This window comes from Clupea harengus, chromosome 11 (assembly GCF_900700415.2).
Source record: "Clupea harengus chromosome 11, Ch_v2.0.2, whole genome shotgun sequence".
NCBI lineage: Eukaryota > Metazoa > Chordata > Actinopteri > Clupeiformes > Clupeidae > Clupea > Clupea harengus.
The window spans coordinates 2,289,433-2,312,872 of NC_045162.1; the positions used below are offsets into that span (position 1 = coordinate 2,289,433).

Genomic DNA, 23,440 nt, shown 5'->3' on the forward strand with positions numbered 1-23,440 from the left:
AAGTTTAACGCACAAAAAGGTGTCACCTTTCACACAAATAAGGCCAGACCACATCACCTTTTGTGCTTAGTTCAAACTTTTTTGTTGGAGTTATGTTTTTGGATTTTGACCGTCACTGTTCCGGACCCTGACCTGAATGGAAATTTGGCGAGTGGACCTTTTGGGTTGTAATTGAGTACCCCTGTATTAAACTCGGTTCTTTCTTAGCAAAGTAATTTGAGACTCATAGATATGACTTTAATCAAGAGGTTTACTAAGTCATTACTCCTGTATGACAGATGAGGCATGCGTATACACAATCCACTCCCTTCTGACACACGGTTCCAAGCCTCAGCTTTGCATAGTGTGGGTGGGTGCGTGCAGCCGAGCTGACTCACCAGATTAGGACCTCAAACATAGTGTGTGTGGGTGCAGCCGGGCTAGATTAGGACCTCAAAGTTCTTTTGTACTTTTGTACTTTTGTACACTTTTGTACACTTTTGTACACAAAACGTCAGAAATAAAAGTCTGTAATCTAAAATTCTTCTTTTTGTCTGTTTACTTAATAACTTAAATCATACAGTACAAAAACTCAGGATATTACTTTTCTAACAAATGAACTGGCATTACGTGTAGGTCAAAAGACTGTGCTGCTCCAAGGTCCAGTGCCTTCGACATGTTTCGCAGAGTTTCTTATTCTTTTATATTAAATCAAACAGCCAATCAAATTACATTATTCTCAGCATCACTGGTCAACTATCAATATTTCCATTTCTACATTACACACGCAACACAGTTTCTTCTTAGTTCTCGTAAATATCATTAAATCTTAAATTCTCAAGCTGCAATTATTATTCAATTACAATATTATTACAAAACTATTATTTCCATAGAAATGGCTACAACACATAGAATAGCATTATTGAGTTGACTACATGGAGAACTACAAGGAGTTACTATTCAAACATGTCCATATCCCATTGTTTTAGCGTGGTGGTTACATCAGGCTGCTGTATTAAATGATAAGAACAAGAAACATGGACATCAGAAGTGTGGCTCCTGGCATTAATCCTCCATTGAAAGAGCTGGATCCACCTGGGGAAATTAAAACAATGCAAACTCTTACTCCCTGGTTTTTGTGTACATTATGATCCTCAGACAATCAAACAGGAAATTGTCATTTTAAATGTCATCCTGTGTTATGGCAAAGGCCTCATCTTTTTCGCCTCATCTATGGCTCTGAAACACACTCTAAAAAAATGTCTAAGTTGGTTCGATAACTTTTTCTGTCAAATATGAGGTGCATGTTGCACGCAGTGTGAAAGACAAAGGATACATGACACATGCAAACAGGAATGTTTGAACAAATGAAACAGGAGGAATGAGTTATAGTTGGTCATATATTTCCAAACAAAGTATAGCGAGTAAACCATGTTAAATTGTCCAATAGAACATTAAATAATAATAGCAATGTTATTCCATCCTGATTAATATAGTTTAAGAAGAATGGCATGTGCAGTGAAACCAGCCGTCAGAGCATTGATGTATTTGTATGATCCCAAACTCACCCTTCACAGTCAGTGCAAGTGTGGCAGAGACTTTGCGTCCAGTGACGTTATTGCTTGCTGTGCAGGTGTAATTGCCAGACTGTTCTACTTTACTGTCCCATATGTTATACACTGGACCAGTCACGGCTGTCTCTTTGTCATTGAATGACCATGAGAACGTAGCGGGAGGTTGGGAATCAGCTGAGCAGGAGAAGGTTGTGTTCTCTGAGGCACCGATTTCTCCGGTTCCATTTACAGCGACATACAGTGGTCCGTCTGTCCAGTAAAACAAGGGAGAAGGGCATGTCATACCTCGGAAAACTCCAGGGAAGTATTTTCATAAATGTTTTACTCATATCCCTTCCCCGTTATGTTACTAGCATGATTATGTGGTCATATAGTGTAACTTTTCAAGTCAATCCCAACACATGCTGGTAACAGGCATTAGGGTTATAGCCCCCTCGTCACTTCCTATGCCTGAGTGTCTGACAACCTAGTTTGCAAACTCACTTTATTTAAACACTGTAGCCATGAAGCACTATAAACAAACTATTAATATTGTTTACAAAGTATTCATAATTAATTATAACTTTTTATAAATAGACATGACAACACCCATGAAGCATTATGATCTTTGTAACGGAACCGAGCGGAGTCACCGTGTGCGGGTGGCAGAGTATGAGGCAGAGTATGTTTGACAAAATGATTGTGTAGTTTAATAAGGCTTGAAAAATCTAAATCAAGCAAGATACCAATCCGTATACCAACCAGTGAAGTGAAAAAAAGAAAGAAACAGATTAAAAAAATATCAGCAAAAGTTTCCCCACTGCCACAACCAGAATGAACCTGGCCAATTCCGGAAACAAATAAACATTCCCTTGTTGCCCGGCGACACCCCTTTACCATCGGGCACACATGGGAAAGCATATCAATCAACAAGTTGCCGGTAAACTTTATACGCTAGATAAAACATGATCTTGAAGTTTGTGCACCAACTTTAAATAAATATATATATATTTGAATACGTTTTCACGGCATAATACATTTGCCTTGTGTTCCTTCCATGTTTGTACGTGTACCAGTCCATATACTGTACAGTGTAGCATGTAGCCTACGTATAGCAATGCTTTCGCATTTTAGAGTCCCTGTGTGTGTAACAGTTTGCAACGGACGGAAAATTTGTGCCGGCAGGGCACTAGTCCTGTGCGGTCGCACCCAGACCGTCACAATCGTGTAGTAGAAGCCCTACACAGCCATTAATATGAGAGCTGGTGAGGTCACATCAAGAGCATTTGGTTTCATCAGTGCCATTATCAAGAGGTGAAAGAAGCTTTAGTATGCATTCTGATACTACAAGCTGTAAGGATTTATACTATAACATCGTAACGTTTTATGAGTGCTGTCATTATTATGTATAAATAATTATATAGACTTATAATGACAATGAGTTAGGCCTATTGTGGATACTTTACAGCCCTTTATGAATGCGTTTATAATGCTTTGTGAATACTGGGTTTCAGTAAAGTGTTACTAAAATGTTGCTGTCAGTGTTAAATTAGGAGAACAATTTTGTCCAACAGGCCATTACAACCTCCAGATTAGTGCCTCCAAAGTTAACGCAGCACTGTGCAATCATTTACCACTTTTTAAGTATGTTTTTATGAGCAACTACTTTTGGTAAATTAATTTTGATAGTATATGGTCATGTGAGGGACAGGTAAACACACCTGTCGTTCTGACTAGCCCTCCAAGCTTTGCACTAGGTGGTTTGGTTGTTTGGGTCAGAGCACCCGGTTAAAATATAAGGAAATCCTTCACAGCACATCGGCAAGAATATTAACCAAAGACACCAGTTACCATGTAAGCCAGCCTTTATCAGTGCAACCTACCAACTGGGCAGTTGGAGGTGTATGCCAAGTCTTGGGATGTGATTTTAGGTGCTTGCTAGTTTTAGACCGAAACTCTGTAATATTGCTTTAAATGTATACCACACCAACAGACGAACGAGAGGGTGGGGAAACCTGTCCATCAGCATCCATCAGTTCAGCGGGTAAATCATACCACAAGAAACTTGAGATGAATGTATGCTGCTCATGACAGGTCCTCTTACAGGTGGAAGACAGTCATATGTGTCGTGTCATATGCGGGTGAGGCATCCTACCATTATGACATTATGCAAAGGTGGAAATGCAACTAAGCACTGTGAAACGATCAGATGAATAGAGACTTAGGTCAGTATCAACGTGGTAATAATTTGAATAGATACTCACAACTGACAGTCATGGTGTAGTTTGTTGTCATAGCACTGATGGGGTTGCTGAGGCGACATTCATACACGCCAGTATCTGTTCTCTCTACCGGGCTTATCAACAGTGTTCTGTTGTCCCAAGGGAGAGTGAATCTGTTGCTAACGGACAGGGGTTTTCCATCCTTAGTCCACTCAATGTTGGTGATAGAGCCTTGAGACTCACAGGTTAAGTTGACAGAACTCTCACCCGCGATCACAAAGACTCGAGAGGGTCTGATGGAAGGACCTGATATTTTCTCTGTTGGATTATAAACACACAACAAATGCCAAGTTAATACTCCTAATTGACAGAAAGTTTGATAATGTAGCCAACTATCCTGAAAGTATGAAATGGGGCATGTAATATTAAATATGGCCATCAAAAAATAAAAAAAGAGTCTGGCAACCTTTCACCAAAATAATAAAAAGCTAATGTAAATTATGGTAGTATACTGTTATTAAAAGCCAGAAAGAAAGAATAATATTGTTCCATCTGGTGAATAAGCTGTCTTCCTGAAAAGTCTCATGGGTCCCTTCATACAGTTGACAATCAACAAATAAACCAAAATACTGACGTATTCAGCAGGAGACTTACATAAAAATGTTTGTTTAAGTTTGTTGGGCACAAGTGCTTTTAGAAAATGCATTTTCTAATGTTGGGACGTAATGTGCCTTTACTAGACGCTACCCACACACTCACCGAACACACGCAGGAAAATTTCTCCATGTCTTCCAGCTGACCCACTCGGCACCATATCCAGAGAGTAAACACCAGAATCATTTAGGGTCAGCTTCTGGAGCTCCAGAGAGCCAGTGGTGATGTTGAGGACGACCCGGTCATGATACGCAGGTGCGGTAAAGTTCTCTCCTATGACGTAGGTGATGATGTCTTCCAGGTTTAAACTCCAGAGCAGGACGGAGTACGATTTGGCGGGAGAACTGAGATTGGTTTTAAGCCACACGCTCCCTCCAACAGCGCCATTGACCGGGCTGGGTTCCAGCACGTTCTGACCAAGGCAAAGCCCTGAAAAACAGTGCAACAATGCTACTTAATGTATGTGCTTATGTGCTGAGGAGTTTTTTTCCTGCTCCCACACTGTACTCCTTTAGGAGCATAGTCTGGGGGTCGCCTTTTTTCTCTCTCCTCCCTTTCCTCATGTTATGCTGCAATTCTTCCTTCAACCTTGTCTTCCCGTCCTGTCTACCCCCTTGTCAGATGTATGTGTATATGTATGGACGGGTGGATTGCCATTTTCGCTAGTTTACTATGCGACAGATGTTGCTGGTACTTGTGTACTTGTGCTGCAACAATAAAGAACTACTACTGCTACTTCACTGCCCATTAACATTCAAACATGTTCAGGTGTTTAGGCAGTATTGCTTGCAGACTACAGAGTAGTAAACGTCATTAGCAGTGTGTTTCGAGCTGATGAGTAGTAAACGTCATTAGCAGTGTGTGCAAGCTGATGAGTAGTAAACGTCATTAGCAGTGTGTTTCGAGCTGATGAGTAGTAAACGTCATTAGCAGTGTGTGTCGAGCTGATTTTAGAAAAGCTGGCACTCCCTCTCTTATTCCAGGTCTCGTCATCACATAAGCACATGAGTCATTTGATGTGTGCCTTTGTGAAAGCACGAATAACAGATATAGAAAATATGTGGCATTTATCACTGACCTCCTGGGATCAATTTGATTACAATACCTAACTTAATAGTTATGAACAGAATGCACTGTGAGTGTAACTCGACAGTGACAACTTCATGTGTGGTTTTATTGAATGTCTGACAACTTAATACTATATAAACAAAGTTGGATATGGGATCCTGGTTTCCAGCAAGCGACTAAATGGGTATATTTGTATTTCATCTCTCAATATTACCACAGTATATATAAAAAAGCAGCCACTGACGAAAGGGAACCGGTAATCAGTAATGCCAACTCATTTCAGTTTTTGTCACCCTCTTCCTTGGAATTAATACGTAATAAGAATACATATAGTATAATAGTAAAAAACATGGAAAAGTATACAATTATTAAAAAACATTTTAAATTATAATGACATTAAATATTATTATTCAAAGTATAAAATACAAATATATATAATTAAGAGCGTAATCAACTATGTTACCTGTGAGCAGGGTGAGTGTTAGGCAGGAGAGGGCTTCCATCTTCATTGATCTGGTGCTTCTGTCTCGGACTATGCCCAATACCTGCCAACATATGGAGAAGGGTGGTGCTCCCTGACTATGCCCAATACGTGCCAACATATGGAGCAGGGTGGTGCTCCCGGAGGTAAGGTGTGCCAAGGCCCTTTGTTACTCATATTAGTCATTGTGAAATAATAGGGAGAAATGATAAAGATATAGTTTAAATAGTCTACAAGGGTTGGAAAGAGGCGTTTTGTTCCTCCTAATCCTTGGGCTTTAAAATCTAAAATAAATCTACACAACAGGGTTTGCTGTGGAATTATGAAACACTGAGGAGAATGGGTGGGGTGGTACTGTTTTTAGGCTATTTGAGAGAACTACAGTAAACAGTGAAGGTTGACTGTTTGTTCATAACCAGTAATCCAGCCCGGGGAGTGACTGCTGTTTACCTGACAAGACTGATGCTGTGCTAATGAGATGCTAATGAGAGGCTAATTGTGCATTTTACTCCCACTCCCACTTGCTCTTCTTCCTCAAAACAATCATCTCTCCTACTCTTATAAAACCTTTCCTGACTGCTTGAACTATCGATTGATGGGGGAGGGGGGAGATTTTTGCCTGTAGTGACTACAGTGAATGCTGCCATTAATGGTACTTTTGTTTGGTAAGTTGATTTGACAAAAACACTCCCTCTTTTCACTGATTCCTAATATTGCACCTGCTCTTACAGTCCAGGAGGTGGTGCTGTAATATTGACTTATCCAGCCAAAACATTGTAAACAAATACAACATGTTTTACAAATGCCCTGTCGTTTGCAAACAAACTTAAAACAATGCCCCAAAACAAAAACAATGCCACTTGTGAATCGAATAGCAGCAACTGTTATACAATTATGGCCACAATAAGAGCAGTTAACAAATATAAGAGCAGTTATTACACCCTAATAGGCCAAATATTCAGCCAATCTGGCGGCAATGAAAACTGAATTGAGAATATGTTGAATTGCAGCTGAGCTGCTGGTGTTCATGCAAAGCTCTATGTTTTGCATTTCTACTCATGAAAGCGAAACACGCCTTGATGTCTTTATTTTTGACCCATGTAGAGGTACAAGGGCTAATTAGCTCTAACTAGACTATGTCTGCAACAGGGCATAACCTGGATAGGATGATATATATTGGCATAACCTGGATAGGATGATACAGTATATATTGGCATAACCTGCATAGGATGATACAGTATATATTGGCATAACCTGCATAGGATGATATATATATTGGCATAACTTGGATAGGATGATATATATATTGGCATAACCTGGATAGGATGATATATATATTGGCATAACCTGGATAGGATGATATATATATTGGCATAACCTGTATAGGATGATATATATATTGGTTGTGGTAGCAGGGGACACTGCAGTCATGGCTGGCCCAATGCAGTGATCCTAGCACAGGGGGAATGTTCAAATAAAGGGGAATGTACAGGTAGAGAAAGAGAGGTTGCCCAGCGTGACGTTGGAGAGAGGTCAATCAGAGGTCAATCAGGCGGTACAACAAAGGGGTGGTGCAGTGAGCCAACCGCCTGAAGCTCAGCCAATCAATGACAGGCAAGCACGTGTTGCAGAAAGGCAACAGCAGACACAGTCCCTCCAACCAGAGACACAATAGGCTGGTTTCCACTGATGTTGCTATAAACTAAGGAGGAACTTTGACATGTCTGAAGTACAGACCTATAAACAGAGAAGGTGTCATAGAGTTTATCTCTGGGGATAGGCACATGATGAACATTTTAGACTGGTTAGCAGGCTGGATCAGCCAGTTAAATTGCTGGCTCATCATACATAAATTATATTATTACAGTAAAGGATTTACTTTCTTGGTTACTTACCCCTCAGATTGTGTTTGGGTCATACTGCTATACTACATACTATTTACAAAATGATAGAACCCGTTAATGAAACACCATGGCTGTCTAGCTTCCTAAAATGACCCCAAATCAATCAGGTTAATCAGGCGGCACAACAAAGGGTTGTGCAGTGTGTTTTTAAAGGGATGGTGCCGGTGTGTTTTTAAAGGGGTGGTGCAGCGTGTTTTTAAAGGGGTGGTGCAGTGTGTTTTTAAAGGGGTGGTGCAGTGTCTTTTCCTCCTAAATGTCCTAGTTGGTCAGGAGCACCCCGCCCCCTCCTTTCTCAATCCCCTTGTACAAACGTGCTTTTTGTATAATTCCAATCCTTCAATGAGCCATCACTCTTCCCTGCTTCTCTATGTCTCAAGGTCATAATAACCCAAAGGTTTTCTTAACAAAATAGGAGGAGTAGTTTACGTCATTTTATTATAAAGTGTGTCTATGAGTGTTTAAATGTGTCATTTTATTATAAAGTGTGACTATGTTTAAATGTGTCATTGCTCAAGCCATTTTCCTGATCTATATCCTGTGAGATTCTTCCGTCAGTGAGTCACAGTGAGTTTCAGCCTGATACTTGGGTCACTGATGGAGGTGTGGCCTGTGTAGCCTTGGTAACGTAAATGATTAAACCAATGAAGCTCTGTAAATGTGTTTGAACTTTGAGGACTGACAAAGTAAACCAGACAAAGCTATATAGACTGTTACTTCTTTACTACAAAGACAAATACACCTTAAGCAAATACAGAAACTGTGCTGTTTGTATTGTGATTGCTGTTTATGAAAGAAACTACCACATCCATGTTTTTACTACTCTTCTAACTGATCACATGTCAAAACCTGATCACGTTGATCCCTGGGTCATGAAGCAAACAAGGTGTCAGGGTACAATATTTTAAATTGCGCAACTTTTATGAATAAATATGGTACCCCTAAAAATCAAACAAAATGTCAAGGTGCAATGTTGTCAACCGTTTTATTAGAAAAACCATGAACTATGTTACTATAAAAAATATCCCCTTAAAGACAATTCAAACAAAGAAAGAATAAATACTTAATATCAACTTCAATACGTATTTATTTACATTACCATGTTAGAAATAATTTGCTTATCTTACGTTGTATCAAACTGTCTTAGTAAACATAACAATCTTGTGACTTTGAATTTGAGTTGTTGAATTTGAGTTGAATGCTTTATGAGAGCTTTTCTATAAAACACTGAAACACAGAAGTTAGGGTAAGCTTTTTGAAGAGCATGTGTGATTAGTTTCATACATAATTGTGCGTTAGAAATGATTACATGTTTTATATCAAAATCCTTGTATGCAAGTGCTTTGTATTGATAGTTACCACATATTTTGAAGGTATTGAACTATTTAATGAGAAGGTACAAGAAAATCATTTTCAGATATAAAATTGATGTTAACTGTTTTATATTACTTCAAAGCTGTCTACGTAGCTCCCTTAGAACATCATAAGTCTGAAATCTTATTTAGAAATAATCCCAGACTCTCCATGAAGCACTACCATACCTCAGCCATCTTTAGACCAAATGCTATTACGCCAGCAACCACACCTGCCCCTGCCACTGAGCCAATCACAATCCCCGCTATGGCTCCACCAGACAGTGGACTGGAATGAGCAGAAAAATCTTCTGAAAAGAGAAAAATTATTTCATGTCTTCTTCCTGATCTGTTTACTATATGTGATCATTATGTCAATCTCACTTTTTTGTTTGTTTTTACTGTATGTCTGACAGATAGGCCTTTTTATCAACGGTTATGGTAACAACACACACCATGTGGAGTCACATTTGACCAAACTCGCCTATCTTTTCAATGTGGTAAGGTATTAATCAGCATACTCTTTTCAATGTGGTATGGTATTAATAAGCATACTGTTTTCAATGTGGTAAGGTATTAATCAGCATACTGTTTTCAATGTGGTAAGGTATTAATCAGTATACTGTTTTCAATGTGGCAATATGGGCTGGTTAACTGGTTAGGAAAGTTAGAATCATAATTCCCTGTCTGTGTGTTTCCTCTCTGCCTTATTGACACACATACCTGTTACGTGGAGCATCTGCTCAGCGGAGGCCGTTAGTCTGGTCACACTATTCCAGGCTGTGCAGGTGTACTTCCCAGCATGGCTGTGGTCCACTTTGTCAATGATGAGCTGTGAATCGCTTCCTGTTTCACTCCCGTTGAACATCCAGGTTAAACTCGCAGTAGGAACAGAGTCAGCCAAGCACTCCAGAGACACTCTATCCCCAGATGTTACAACGTCGAGTGGACTAATGTGGACATTATGAGGCCCATCTGTAATGAAGCGATCACAACTGTAATTTACTCTCAAGAAACATGCAGTGAAATACCTTCACAAGTATCATAAGCTTACATCAACTCTGTCAGCAGCTCAATGCCAGTATTTCAGAAATACTCACAATTGACCTCAAGTGTGTGGGTCTCACGGGCAGAGCTGACAAGGTTGTTGACGGTGCATGTGTACTGCCCATTGTCTCCACTCTCTACTGGGCTGATGGACAGCGTTCTGTTCTCTTCACTGAAGGTGGTTCTGTTGCTAGGAGAAAGTGGTTGGCCACCCTTCGTCCACGCTCTGGTGATGATGGTGCCCTGACCTGAGGTTAAGGTGACAGAGCTGTTGCCTGCTATGAGGGTGCCCCCGGAGCTTTCGATGGTAGGGGTAGATACCTTCGCTGTGAGAGAGTCATTTAGACAGAGCATGTTTTAATACACAATTTTGCAGGTTTCTTCATAGTTTTTTTGGTTTGAAAAATAAGCACGACAACAACAACAATAATACCAATTTGACACACTTTATAACCCTAACCCTAAATCAGACTCTACGAATATCCTATAATTATGATGTAATTGGCAAGGGGTATGTCATATAAAGTGTTGCCTACAGTAGTTCAAGAAGACAAAGATGTTTCCTAAAGAAGTTTTTGAATAATTGATGAATACACTTCATAACAGTTCTAGAGAAGGTCTGAGTTTTCTGCTGAATGAATGGAGGACATTTCAATGTAATATTATCATTATTTTATGCTGAGCTTAAGTAGAAGAAATTAATCAAGTTATGAGACACACAATGATCTTGGTTACTTTCAATATCTGCTAAGACAGGGAGATGTTTTATCACTTTACATGTTTGCCCTATTTCAGAACCATGGAAACAGCACTTTATGTACCACATTCACACAACAGAGTATAAGGAAAACATTATGTATGGGAGACCAGATATAGTTGGAACACTTTTTGCTCTTCCTTATATTTTGCCTTGTTGCAAAATATCGGCTGAGGAGATGTCTTTTGTTTAAACTGATGCAACATAAACATCTCTTCTCCATATTTGCTTCACTAATTTAAGCACATGTGTTTTTTTCAAAATACCAGAGACACTTACAAGCCAAGGGTGTCACATTGTTACAAAAGTGGCTAGTCTATTTCGCTTGCTGTTGGCCCATTTTTAGCACCATAGCATCTCTGTTCTAGCATCCTATTCACAAATAACACAATACTACATGTTACTTACATAACATGATTTTAATACTATTCATTCAGCGGATGCATAAAAAGTACATACCGAACACTGTCAGTGATGTTTCTCCCCGGCTTTCTACACCACTGATGGTGATGCTCACAGTGTACAGCCCAGTGTCATTGAGAGTCAGGCCCCTGAGCTCCAGTGAAGCGGTGGTTTTGTCCAAAGAGATTCTGCCAACATAATCAACTGTTGGATCCTCACTTTCACCAAATGAAGCGACGATTGTAACCTCTCTATTTCCTTTAAAACTCCAGATGATTCCATCAGGCTGTGTAGATGGTGGGTTAATGAGGGTGAACTTCACACTCCCTCCTACTGCTCCATTCAGAGGTCCATTCAGTAGTAACCCATTTTGGCACGAGCAAAATCCTGAAAGACCAGGAAAGGTACAGATTGAATTTCTCATAGTGGTTACAAATACTACAGAGCACCATATACTCACAACAGGATTTCAACACTTGAATGTACTTCGACCAAATCCTTTGACAAAATCAAGACAGTGTTTGCAACATAGATGGAAACACAATTAGCAACAACCATGAAAGTAGGAGTAATAATGATGTGCTCTGATGTGAGCAAAATCTTTCCGAAACATTTCATACTACATTTTAAATAAACCTTACCTGAGCAAAACATGGCATTTAAAAAAGGCTAAAATTGTGTATGTTAGCACAGAAATATAAAGCTCTGTTAACTTTACACATACATTACCTAATAAAAGAAATGCAGTAGTTTTGAAGAGTAAATACTCCATTTAGACCATTTAGAACTAACTGTGATCAACTCTTAGACTACTGCTTCATGTAGTGTTTGCAAATGACCATCAATTCAGTTTCAAACAGGAAAACTTCCTTTTTATTACTGAAACTCCTTTCACAAAAAAATCCCGCCTCCCTAGGGTAATAAAATCGCATTGACACTTAAGGGTACAGACACTGACTTGAAAGTCATTTTTACTACAGAGGAACTCATTCAGCCAGAGTGACCATCTCTCTTACCAAGGCCCTTCACCTGATTGCTATCAGCAAAAGGCTGCAACATAAAAAAAATTTGAAAAAAGTGAAGGGGTCTGAATACTTTCTGAATGCACTGTCTAAAAACAGTTTGAACAGAAAAGAGAGTATAAGTCTTGCGTTAAAAGATTCATAAGTCAAGAATAAGTTTGGTCAATAATGTCAAAAATAGATGTCACTCACTGATGACTGTGGGGAAATAAAACCTTGTTGGTTTCAGAGGGAGGCCCAATCCTACACTGATCACATGGCATTGTCTACAGCAAGCGGAAATTCAAGATTTATTTTCAATTTCTTGAAACTGATTAATGCAATGACTACATACATGCCTGCATTTCAATATTGCTGTGTCAAACAATTTTCTGTAATGACAAGTGTAAGGACCATACTGAGTTTCTTACTTGGTGCTCTGTTGAGGATGTGTGTCACTGCGTACAGCCTAATTTGAGTCATTAACATGTATTTGGAATGTTCAACTGAAGGGTCTGAGAGAGAGGAAATACCTATTTAATCTCACCAAATCAATAATGTCAAAAATGGATGTCACTCACTGATGACTGTGGGGAAATAAAACCTTGTTGGTTTCAGAGGGAGACCCAATCCTACACATGTTTGTTTGATGGTTAGTCATTTCTGTTTGATTATTTTCACCATTGGTGTTTGTAGTATTGACCTATGTATGTAGTGGATATATACACAATACTACCACATGGTGGCAAAATACAGTTATTACAGTTGGTGTGAAACAGGCTGGTTGTGCTGGTATCGTTTGAATGCAGGGGCAAGTAAGTAAAAACATAGATATTTCATTCTGACACATTTAGCCAGCTACTCCAGCAAGGCCAAACAGTCTGTGATCTCCTCTGGGTCATTTTAAGCCAAATCTAGAGAACCCCTCACCATAGCAATGTATGCAGACAACACTCTCAACGGACTGGTCTGACTGGTGACATGGGGCCTATAGTCAAAATAGCCAGTGTGAATGATAACATTCATGGGTAACATTATCTAAACTTCCCTTTAAAAACTGCAATTTAATGCAATCTTTACCAAAATGGACAACCGCTGAAGCTGATTCATCATCACCCTGCTCTAGTTTCAGGCTGCTGTTTTTCTTGTACAGCAATACATCAATTTAATACAGACTCTAACCATGCTTAGTGGACTGCTGACATTGGTCGAGAGATTACAGGGAACAGGGATAGCCTTATTACTATCCAAGGGATCATATAGGCCTACTTATCACCAGCTAATATACATTTTGAGTTGCTAGCCTGCTGGTACCAGGCTAAACTAGCATGGTCCCATTATGTGGGCAGTTTAGTTTCATCCTTCTGGCTTCAACAAAACCAGCTGCTGCTAACACACTGGTCGAAAGATGCTGCCATTAATGGTACTTTTGTTGTCTTTTCACTGATTCCTAATATTGCACCTGCTCTTACAGTCCAGGAGGTGGTGCTGTAATATTTTCATCCAGCCGAAACATTGTAAATAAATACAATGTGTTTTAAAAATGGAAACAATGTCACAAAACAAACTTGTGAATTCTGTGACCATTAGCAGCAACTGTTTTTAAGGCCACAATTAAGGTCAAAATAATGAACTCCTAATAAATTAATTTTTGGAGTCTCCCCGTAGACCCGGGTTCAAGGCCTGGGTGGGGTGACTACATTGATGGGATATAATTTATACCATATATTGAAGATTCAGTCTTAGGTTTGATCAGTCAGGATCCAGGTTTATTCTTGAAGAATGGCGGCCGACCACTGTGAGACAGAGACTTTCAGATCCATCCTCCCTCACAGGACTTCACCTCAGCATATCTGACTTATTCCTTGAGGAACAGTCTGTTAAATACACTGATATCTAAGGGGTGTTACCGTCTATTCAAATGGGCCATGGGTGCAGGGTTCTTTGTCTCGACCTGGGGGGGGGAGGTGAGACCAATGTCGCACCTCACTCCCCTGGTCAAAATCAAGTATATTCACCCAGGAACTGTTTACATGCTAGTTAAATCCAAATAAAAGTAACAATTATAACTAGGTATAATATCATTGAATTATTGACTATGGCATATTCTTATGACCTATGCCGGTCCCTTCACTACAAACCATGTCAGAAGTGGGATGACTTGCTGTGAGGCCATCATAAGCGTGCCCAGTATGTGAACCGTACGAGGGACCCCCAGGTAGGTTGACCCCTGTGTGAGACCCCAGAGAAGGGTGAAGCACTAGTATGTGGGGCATCCTGGGAGAAGTACTGTTTGAGGATGCGTGAGGGATGCCTGTGCGTGCTTCCCGAGGGATAGAGTGCCATCACTACATATGAGTATGTCCTCTGACTGATATACAATCGAGCCTGGCTCTTTGGCGTTGCCGTCAGAGGTCAGAGTTCAAGGCTTGAAGGGGTGACTGCGCTCTCCCTCCGTCCACTCTGTTGGGTTTAGCCAGGGTGATGTTCAGTGAACAGTGACAAAGACTGAACTTGGTTTTCAACAAACCATTTGTAAAGTGTCTGTAGACGGACCATCTAAATAAAGTGTTACTGAGTTTGTTGCAGTGTTCTGTGCCGTGGTACCTGCTTTGGCATTATACTAATGCTAAATGGTTAGTCATCAAAATTGCAAGGACACTCAGGTTAATGTTCTAGCATTATGATAACAATTGTGTTTGTTCGATTTTCCACTGTGATAAAGCTGATTGACAGTAGCCTAACCTAATACATATCCTTGACATTAGCTCATAATATCTTAGACTATGTCATGAACATCATAATGCTTAATTATGGTGATTGATTAATGATATTTTATGATTCATTATATTAATTATTGATTTATACACCCCCAGAACGGCATGAATAAATCTGGATCCATCTGCATAGTCGAACACTAGAAGAGGTCACTAAGGTGAGAAGGCTATATCAGTGGGCTCTAAGGTTGAGATGGTTTACTTGAAGGCTATATCAGTGGGCTAAAACAATGGCAATGAATGTGCAATGGTCATTAACATTACCCTTTGCCACCATCACACAATTTGTTTTACTACGCTACACATTAGCTGTAAGAGAAAAAACTCCCAGTTCAAAGTGAACATTGCCTTCTCCGTCAGGCTGTGAGTGATCAGTGATTGATCACCAAGAGTACTTTATTCCTCACAATATAATCAAACAAATACTTGTACTGTGCTGTAGAGACGGATTGTAATAATGATTACTATGCATGCATGGCTGTGACCTTTTAAAACATATTATTTTTTATCCTTGTAGGATCATTAACAATGAATCATTAACAATCATTGTTATCTAAAGGTCCTTTACACACTACCTGATGATAACATTTTATTGTAAGCGTGTGTACCAAGCGTGCCCCATAAGCGGGTGACTTGCAATAAGCCATTGCTGCCACTCCAACTCCTTTTAGTAAAATCACTTTAGACAGAAAACAGAGTGGGATCATGGTGAGTGAAAGCCATGCATAACCTGGATAGGATGATATATATATTGGCATAACCTGGATGGGATGATATATATATATTGGCATAACCTGGATAGGATGATATATATATATTGGCATAACCTGGATAGGATGATATATATATTGGCATAACCTGGATAGGATGATATATATATTGGCATAACCTGGATAGGATGATATATATATTGGCATAACCTGGATAGGATGATATATATTGGCATAACCTGGATAGGATGATATATATATATTGGCATAACCTGGATAGGATGATATATATATATTGGCATAACCTGGATAGGATGATATATATATTGGCATAACATGGATAGGATGATATATATATTGGCATAACCTGGATAGGATGATATATATTGGCATAACCTGGATAGGATGATATATATATTGGCATAATCTGGATATGGTGATATATATATTGGCATAACCTGGATAGGATGATATATATATTGGCATAACCTGGATAGGATGATATATATATATATATATTGGCATAACCTGGATAGGATGATATATATATTGGCATAACCTGGATAGGATGATATATATATTGGCATAACTTGGATAGGATGATATACCGTATATATTGGTTGTGGTAGCAGGGGACACTGCAGTCATGGCTGGCCCAATGCAGTGATCCTAGCACAGGGGGGATGTTCAAATAAAGGGGAATGTACAGGTAGAGAAAGAGAGGTCAATCAGAGGTCAATCAGAGGTCAATCAGACGGCACAACAAAGGAGTGGTGCAGTGAGCCAACCACCTGAAGCTCAGCCAATCAATGACAGGCAAGCACGTGTTGCAGAAAGGCAACAGCAGACACAGTCCCTCCAACCAGAGACACAATAGGCTGGTTTCACTGATGTTGCTGTAAACTAAGGAGGAACTTTGACATGTCTGAAGTACAGACCTATAAACAGAGAAGGTGTCTGCCTTCCAACAAGATTCAGAGGGTTAATCCCTGGGGGTAAGCCCATGATGAACATTTTAGGCTGTTTAGCAGGCTGGATAAGCCAGTTAAATTGCTGGCTCATCAAACATGAATGCTATTATTATAGTGAAGGATTTACTTTCTTGGTTACTGAAAGACTCTGCTTTTCTCCGGCGAATTCGTCGGAGGCCCACACTTGGTTCAAGTTAGCTTGTTCAGAATAACAGACTTGTGGAAGACGGCTTAGCGAAAGAATGTGTTTATTCAGCCACTAGCCACGGTCACCTTGACACAGCACGAGCATGCACGAGGCACGTCTTCTGGTAACGAGTTGGTCTTCTTCCAATACATTACAGAAAGTACAAACATTTATATTGTAGAATTAACAAGAAGGGGTAGGGGGAGGGGATGGGTGTGTCTGGAAGTCAAAAGGGGATGTCTAGCTTGAACAGGCCTATGGCCAGGTAGGGCCATATGGATGCTAATACCTTTGGCTTCAGCCATCTTGTCGTGGCTGTAGACAAAAGCCACCTAATGTCTCTGGCTCCAAGACACACAAAAGTCAGGAGTCATGTCTGACGGCTCCTCAACATAGACAAAAAGCCAGGAGCCTTTATGGCTCTGGCATGGTGATATGCAAACTAGGAATGGGGGTTGTTTGAGATGAAGTCTCTTATGTTACACTGTAGTCTGATATATGAAATCATCTACATCTAACATTACTTACCCCTCATATTGTGTTTGTGTCACACTACTATACTACATACTATTTACAAAATGATAGAACCCATCAATGAAACACCATGGCTGTGTCTAGCTTCCCAAAATGACCCCAACAAATTAGAGGTCAATCAGGCGGCACAACAAAGGGGTGGTGCAGTGTGTTTTTAAAGGGATGGTGTAGTGTGTTTTTAAAGGGGTGGTGGAGGAGTAGTTTACGTCATTTTATTATAAAGTGTGTCTATGAGTGTTTAAATGTGTCATTGCTCGAGCCATTTTCCTGAGGCATATCCTGTGAGATTGCCTTCGTGTGCCTTAATGAAAAGAAACTACCACAACCATGTTTTTACGACTCTTCTAACTGATCACATATCAAAACTTGATCACTTTGATCCCTGGGTCATGAAGCAAACAAGGTGTCAGGGTGCAATGTTTTAGATTGCGGAACGTTTATGAATAAATATGGTACCCATAAAAATCAAACAAAGTGTCAAGGTGCAATGTTGTCAACCATTTTATTACAAAAACATTTGTACACAATTACCTGCAAGACTGTTCCTCACTGGGATGGTACGTGTAGATCAATTAAAAGGAATAGTTTTGTAATTACCATTAACTATGTTACTATACAATATCCCCTTAAAGACAATTTAAACAAAGAAAGAATAAGTACTTAATATTAACTTCAATATGTTATTTTCATGCATGTTTATTTATTTACATTACCATGTTAGAAATATTTAGCTTATCTTACGTTGTATCAAGCTGTCTTAGTAAACATTACAATCTTCTCACTTTGAATTTGAGTTGTTGAATTTGAGTTGAATGTTTTATGAGAGCTTTTCTATAATACATTGAAACACAGAAGTTAGGGTAAGCTTTTTGAAGAGCATGTGTGATTAGTTTCATACATGATTGTGCGTTAAAAATTATTACATGTTTTACATAAAAAACCTTGTATACAAGTGCTTTGTATTGATAGTTACCACATATTTGTATGGTATTGAACTATTTACTGAGAAGGTGAAAGACAATCAGTTTCAGATATAAAATTGATGTTAACTCTTTTATATCACTTCAAAGCTGTCTACGTAGCTCCCTTAGAACATAATAAGTCTGAAATCTTATTTAGAAATAGAAATGTATTTGTATTCTATCTGTAATGATCATGATTGAGAGTAAATAGTGCCATGCCACAGATATGCCCATGCGTTAAATGATCCCAGACTCTCCATGAAGCACTACCATACCCCAGCTTTCTTTAGACCGAATGCAGTTAAGCCAATAACCACACCTACCCCTGCCATTGAGCCAATCACAATCCCCGCTATGGCTCCACCAGACAGTGGACTGGAATCTGGAATAAATCAAAAAGAAGAATAATTTCATGTCTTCTTCCTGATCTGTTTATTATATGTGATCAGTATGTCAATCTCACTTTTTTGTAAAGATAAACCTTTCCAACAACAGTTATGGTAATATCACACACACAATGTGGAGTCACATTTTACCAAACTTTCCTATCTTTTCAATGTGGTAAGGTATTAATCAGCATACTGTTTTCAATGTGGCAATATGGGCTGGTTAACTGGTTAGGAAAGTTAGAATCATAATTCCCTGTCTGTGTGTTTCCTCTCTGCCCTATTGACAGACATACCTGTTACGTGGAGCATCTGCTCAGCGGAGGCCGTTAGTCTGGTCACACTATTCCAGGCTGTGCAGGTGTACTTCCCAGCATGGCTGTGGTCCACTTTGTCAATGATGAGCTGCGAATCGCTTCCTGTTTCACTCCCGTTGGACTTCCAGGTTAAACTCGCAGTAGGAACAGAGTCAGCAAAGCACTCCAAAGACACTTTATCCCCAGATGTTACGACGTTGAGTAGACTAATGTGGACATTATGAGGCCCATCTGTAATGAAGCCATCACAACTGTAATTTACACTTAAGAAACATGCAGTGAAATACCTTCACAAGTATCATAAACTTACATCAACTCCATCAGCAGCTCAATGCCAGTATTTCAGAAATACTCACAATTGACAACAAGTGTGTGGGTCTCATGTGCAGAGCTGACAGGGTTGCTGACGGTGCATGTGTACTGCCCATTGTCTCCACTCTCTACTGGGCTGATGGACAGCGTTCTGTTCTCTTCACCGAAGGTGGTTCTGTTGCTAGGAGACAGTGGTTGGCCACCCTTCGTCCACGCTCTGGTGATGATGGTGCCCTGAGCATCACAGGTTAGGTTGACAGAGCTGTTGCCTGCTATGAAGGTGCCTCCAGAGCTAATGATGGGAGAAGTAGAAACCTTCGCTGTGAGAGATTAATTTAGACAGAGCATGTTTTAATATACGATTCGGAAGGTTTTTCATTGTTTGTTTGGTTTGAAAAATAAACCAACAACAACAATAATACCAATTTGACACAGTTTGTAACCCTAACCCTAAATCAAACTCTACGAAAATCCTATATTTATGATGTTACTGGCAAGGGGTATGTCATATAAAGTGATGCCTACAGTAGTTCAAGAAGACAAAGATGTTTCCTAAAGAAAATTTTGAATTATTGATGGATACAAACAGTTCTCTGCTGAATGTTGGGAGGACATTTCAATTTAATATTATCACTATTACATGCTGAGAAATTAATCAAGTTATGTGACAAACAATGTTCTTGGTTACTTTCGATATCTGCTAAGACGGATTTGTTTGCCCCATTTCAGAACCATGGAAACAGCAGTATATGTACCACATTCACACAACAGAGTATAAGGAAAACATTATGAATCAGGTACAGTCGTAACATTTTTTGCTTTGCCTTGTATTTTGCCTTGTTGCAAAATATCGGCCGAGGTGACGTCTTTTATTTTAACTGATACATAAACATCTCTTCTCTATATTTACTTCACTAATTGAAACACATGTGCCTTACTTTTTCTCTCATTTTCATCTAAATGCAGGGAGTGCTACTGGGGGCAGTTTTAATGTGTCGGGGTCAGTTGTAACAGTGGCCGAGGACAATTATAACATGCCAGTTAAAATAAAATGTACAGCAAACACCATACATTATTCACCCCAACACAGTGGTCTGTCTGTAAGCTGTCCTCAAAGAGTTTGTTTTCAAAATGCCATAGACACTTACAAGCTAAGGGTGTCACATTGTTGGCCCATTTTAAGCACCATAACATCTCTGTGTCCCATTTACAAATAACATAATACTACATCTTATGTAAAATTATTTGAATACTATTCATTCAGTGGATGTATAAGAAGTACATACCGAACACCTTCAGTGATGTGTCTCCCCGACTTTCTACATCACTGATGGAGATGCTCACAGTGTACAGCCCAGTGTCATTAAGAGTCAGGCCCCTGAGCTCCAGTGAAGCGGTGGTTTTGTCCACAGAGATTCTTCCAACATAATCAGCATGTATATCCTCTCTATCACCAAGGGAAGTGACGATTGTAACCTCTCTATTTCCTTTAAAATGCCAGGTGATTCTAGTAGGTGTTGCAGATGGTGGGTTAATAAGGGTGAACTTCACACTCCCTCCTACTGCTCCATCCAGAGGTCCATTCAGTAGTAACTCATTTTGGCACGAGCAAAATCCTAAAGGAACAGGAAAGTCACAGATTGAATTTCTCATAGTGGTTACAAATACTACAGAGCACCATATACTCACAACAGGATTTCAACACTTCAGTGTACTTCAACCAAATCCTTTGACAACATCAAGACAGTGTTTGCAACATAGATGGAAACACAATTAGCAACAACCATGAAAGTAGGAGTAATAATGATGTGCTCTTATGTGAGCAAAATCTTTCCCAAACATTTGATACCACAATTTAAATAAACTTTACCTGAGCAAAACATGGCATTTCAAAAAAGCTAAAATTGTGTATGTTAGCATAGAATTATAAAGCTCTGTTAACTTTACACATACATTACCTAATAAAAGAAATGCAGTAGTTTTGAAGAGTAAATACTCCATTTAGAACATTCACTAACTGTGATCAACTCTTAGAGTCCTGCTTAATAAAGTGTTTGCAAATGACCATCAATTCAGTTTCAAACAGGAGCACTTCCTTTTTATTACTGAAACTCCCTTCACAAAAAATCCCGCCTCCCTAGGGTAATAAAATCACATCGTCACTAAAGGGTACAGACACTGACTTGAAAGTAATTTTTACAACAGAGGAAAAGGCATAGTTTGTATTTGCAATCATTATATAAGCAATCATTTTCTGAACTGTCCTGTATCGTAAATGAACAGGTAGCTTGAATTTCCTGCTGGGCATTGCTGCCTGACGCACCTCCTCCGGTGCCTGTGGATCAGCTGCAGGGTCGTCAGCCAGGAACCACCATTCACAGACGTTTCGCTCCTTTAATCCTGGAACGTCTCCTGGTGGCGGAGCAGTGACGGGGACGTCTCCCTGTCACCCCCTGCAGCTGGTATCTGGGTTAGGTGTTCTTTCCCCAGCCCTTTCCCCTCCTCCTTAGCCACAGCCAAAAGCTGCCCTTCTCCGCCTCTTCTGCCAGTTCTTTTGTTGCTTTCTTAAGCTTTCCTCCTGTCACGCCTGCGTCCCTTAGTAGGCGTGTGGTTGACTGCCCCACAAAGCCTCGGCATCCAACCTCCACTGGGTAGATGGTGGTCTTCCAGCCAGCCTCCCTGCACTCCGCAGCCAGGTCCGAGTACTTGGTCATCTTTCTAAATAAAAAGTATAAAAGTTGTGATAACACAACCCTGCTCCTGCCTCGCCCCCTCCAAATCCAGCTGACCCGCCGTCATCTAACTACGATCGCAAACCTCCAACTGCTGCGAACACAACATCCCCTGGTCCGACTCCTGCGAACACAATCCCTGCTCCTGCCTCACCCCCTCCAAATCCAGCTGACCCGCCATCACTTAACTACAATCGCAAACCTCCAACTCCTGCGAACACTTCAGTGACATTTGTCAAACGAGTGAGTAAACCCCATGCTTGAGCTAATGCTTGTTAGTAATGAATTGTACATGAATGTTGAATAGTTATGTGGAACTTAACTGTAGCATCACCTGACATCTAAAAGTAAGATGTGCTTTTGTGTGCCTAACACTGGTCTTGTTTTTCTTTTCCCACAGCCTCCAAGTCCAACGCAGCTGCAATGAAAAAAGGTTTCCGTTTACTAAGACATAACTGTCAAATAGCACTCTATCTTGGTGTAAATAAACATCGAAGAACACATAAGACACTCAACACAAAAAAATCTGTTAATACTTTTCAGTCACTGCACATTAATACTCAATTAAGCATGTTGTGATTATATTTAGTATTTTACTTACATATGTGTTATGCATACAGTTTTTGGCCAAAATCTCTGGACATGCAACCCTTCTGCAACTTCAACTTCCCAAGCACATGAATTAAATAAAATAAATAAATAAAGTCGCTGATAACTTACCACTGGTAAAACCAATAAAGGAGATATAATCAGATAAAGGAGACATACTCAGATAAAGGGGGTTATGCATGTCAGGTCAGCAACCCAGTTTAGAATGTCAGCGTGTATTTCTGTTGCCATTTTGCCTGGGTGTTGTGTGTAATGCCATGGTGTAGTTTTCCTCGTGTGTTCGCCCCTTTGTCTACCCTCGCCCTGTGCGCTGTGTCTGCGTATAAGATCCTTGCCATCCTGCCCATTGGTCATCAGTTCCTGAGTGTTCATTTGCTGTGTGTCTTTAACAAACAGCAAAGATGCCAAAGAGAAGTCTTCTTCCTGCTCATCATCACAGTATTATGTTAAAAACTAAGTTTCATTTCACGACAAAAGTATGGAGAGGAAATGACATTCACACAAACACATTCAAACTCCTCCATCG

At 39.8% G+C, this 23,440-nt stretch overlaps 2 protein-coding genes across 4 annotated transcripts; both read right to left on the minus strand.

The window, feature by feature from the left end:
- Window positions 1-522: 522 nt before the first annotated feature.
- Window positions 523-2,402, minus strand: LOC105894900 (carcinoembryonic antigen-related cell adhesion molecule 20-like). The gene is made up of 2 exons (XM_031576021.2): window positions 1,548-2,402; window positions 523-1,074 (listed from the first exon to the last, which is right to left on the minus strand). Exons 1-2 carry the CDS (start codon window positions 1,834-1,836, stop codon window positions 995-997), a joined length of 369 nt encoding a protein of 122 aa, XP_031431881.2. The 5' UTR covers window positions 1,837-2,402; the 3' UTR covers window positions 523-994.
- Window positions 2,403-9,046: 6,644 nt separating this feature from the next.
- Window positions 9,047-21,603, minus strand: LOC105902147 (carcinoembryonic antigen-related cell adhesion molecule 1-like). 3 transcript variants are annotated; one of them, XM_031576889.1, is made up of 6 exons: window positions 21,532-21,603; window positions 20,952-21,189; window positions 11,474-11,565; window positions 10,311-10,583; window positions 9,934-10,185; window positions 9,047-9,521 (listed from the first exon to the last, which is right to left on the minus strand). In XM_031576889.1, exons 1-6 carry the CDS (start codon window positions 21,572-21,574, stop codon window positions 9,391-9,393), a joined length of 1,029 nt encoding a protein of 342 aa, XP_031432749.1. In that variant the 5' UTR covers window positions 21,575-21,603; the 3' UTR covers window positions 9,047-9,390. The 3 variants fall into 3 exon arrangements, with proteins under 3 accessions (XP_031432749.1, XP_031432750.1, XP_031432748.1); XM_031576890.2 differs by lacking the exons at window positions 20,952-21,189; window positions 21,532-21,603 and adding an exon at window positions 12,146-12,342 and having other exon boundaries at window positions 9,047-9,518; window positions 11,474-11,803; XM_031576888.2 differs by lacking the exons at window positions 20,952-21,189; window positions 21,532-21,603 and adding an exon at window positions 12,146-12,335 and having other exon boundaries at window positions 11,474-11,803.
- Between the last annotated feature and the right edge of the window lie 1,837 nt (window positions 21,604-23,440).

Excerpts from the sequence above, each read along its gene's own strand:
- LOC105894900 (XM_031576021.2), bottom strand. The coding sequence starts at position 1,836 with ATGACATGCCCTTCTCCCTTGTTTTACTGGACAGACGGACCACTGTAT. Across the intron at positions 1,075-1,547 it reads ACTTGCACTGACTGTGAAGG|GTGGATCCAGCTCTTTCAAT; the intron begins GTGAGTTTGGGA and ends TAATTTCCCCAG.
- LOC105902147 (XM_031576889.1), bottom strand. The coding sequence starts at position 21,574 with ATGGAGTATTTACTCTTCAAAACTACTGCATTTCTTTTATTAG. Across the intron at positions 11,566-20,951 it reads ACCGCTTCACTGGAGCTCAG|GGGCCTGACTCTCAATGACA; the intron begins GGGCCTGACTCT and ends ACTGGAGCTCAG. Across the intron at positions 9,522-9,933 it reads GCAGATGCTCCACGTAACAG|AAGATTTTTCTGCTCATTCC; the intron begins GTATGTGTGTCA and ends TTCTCTTTTCAG.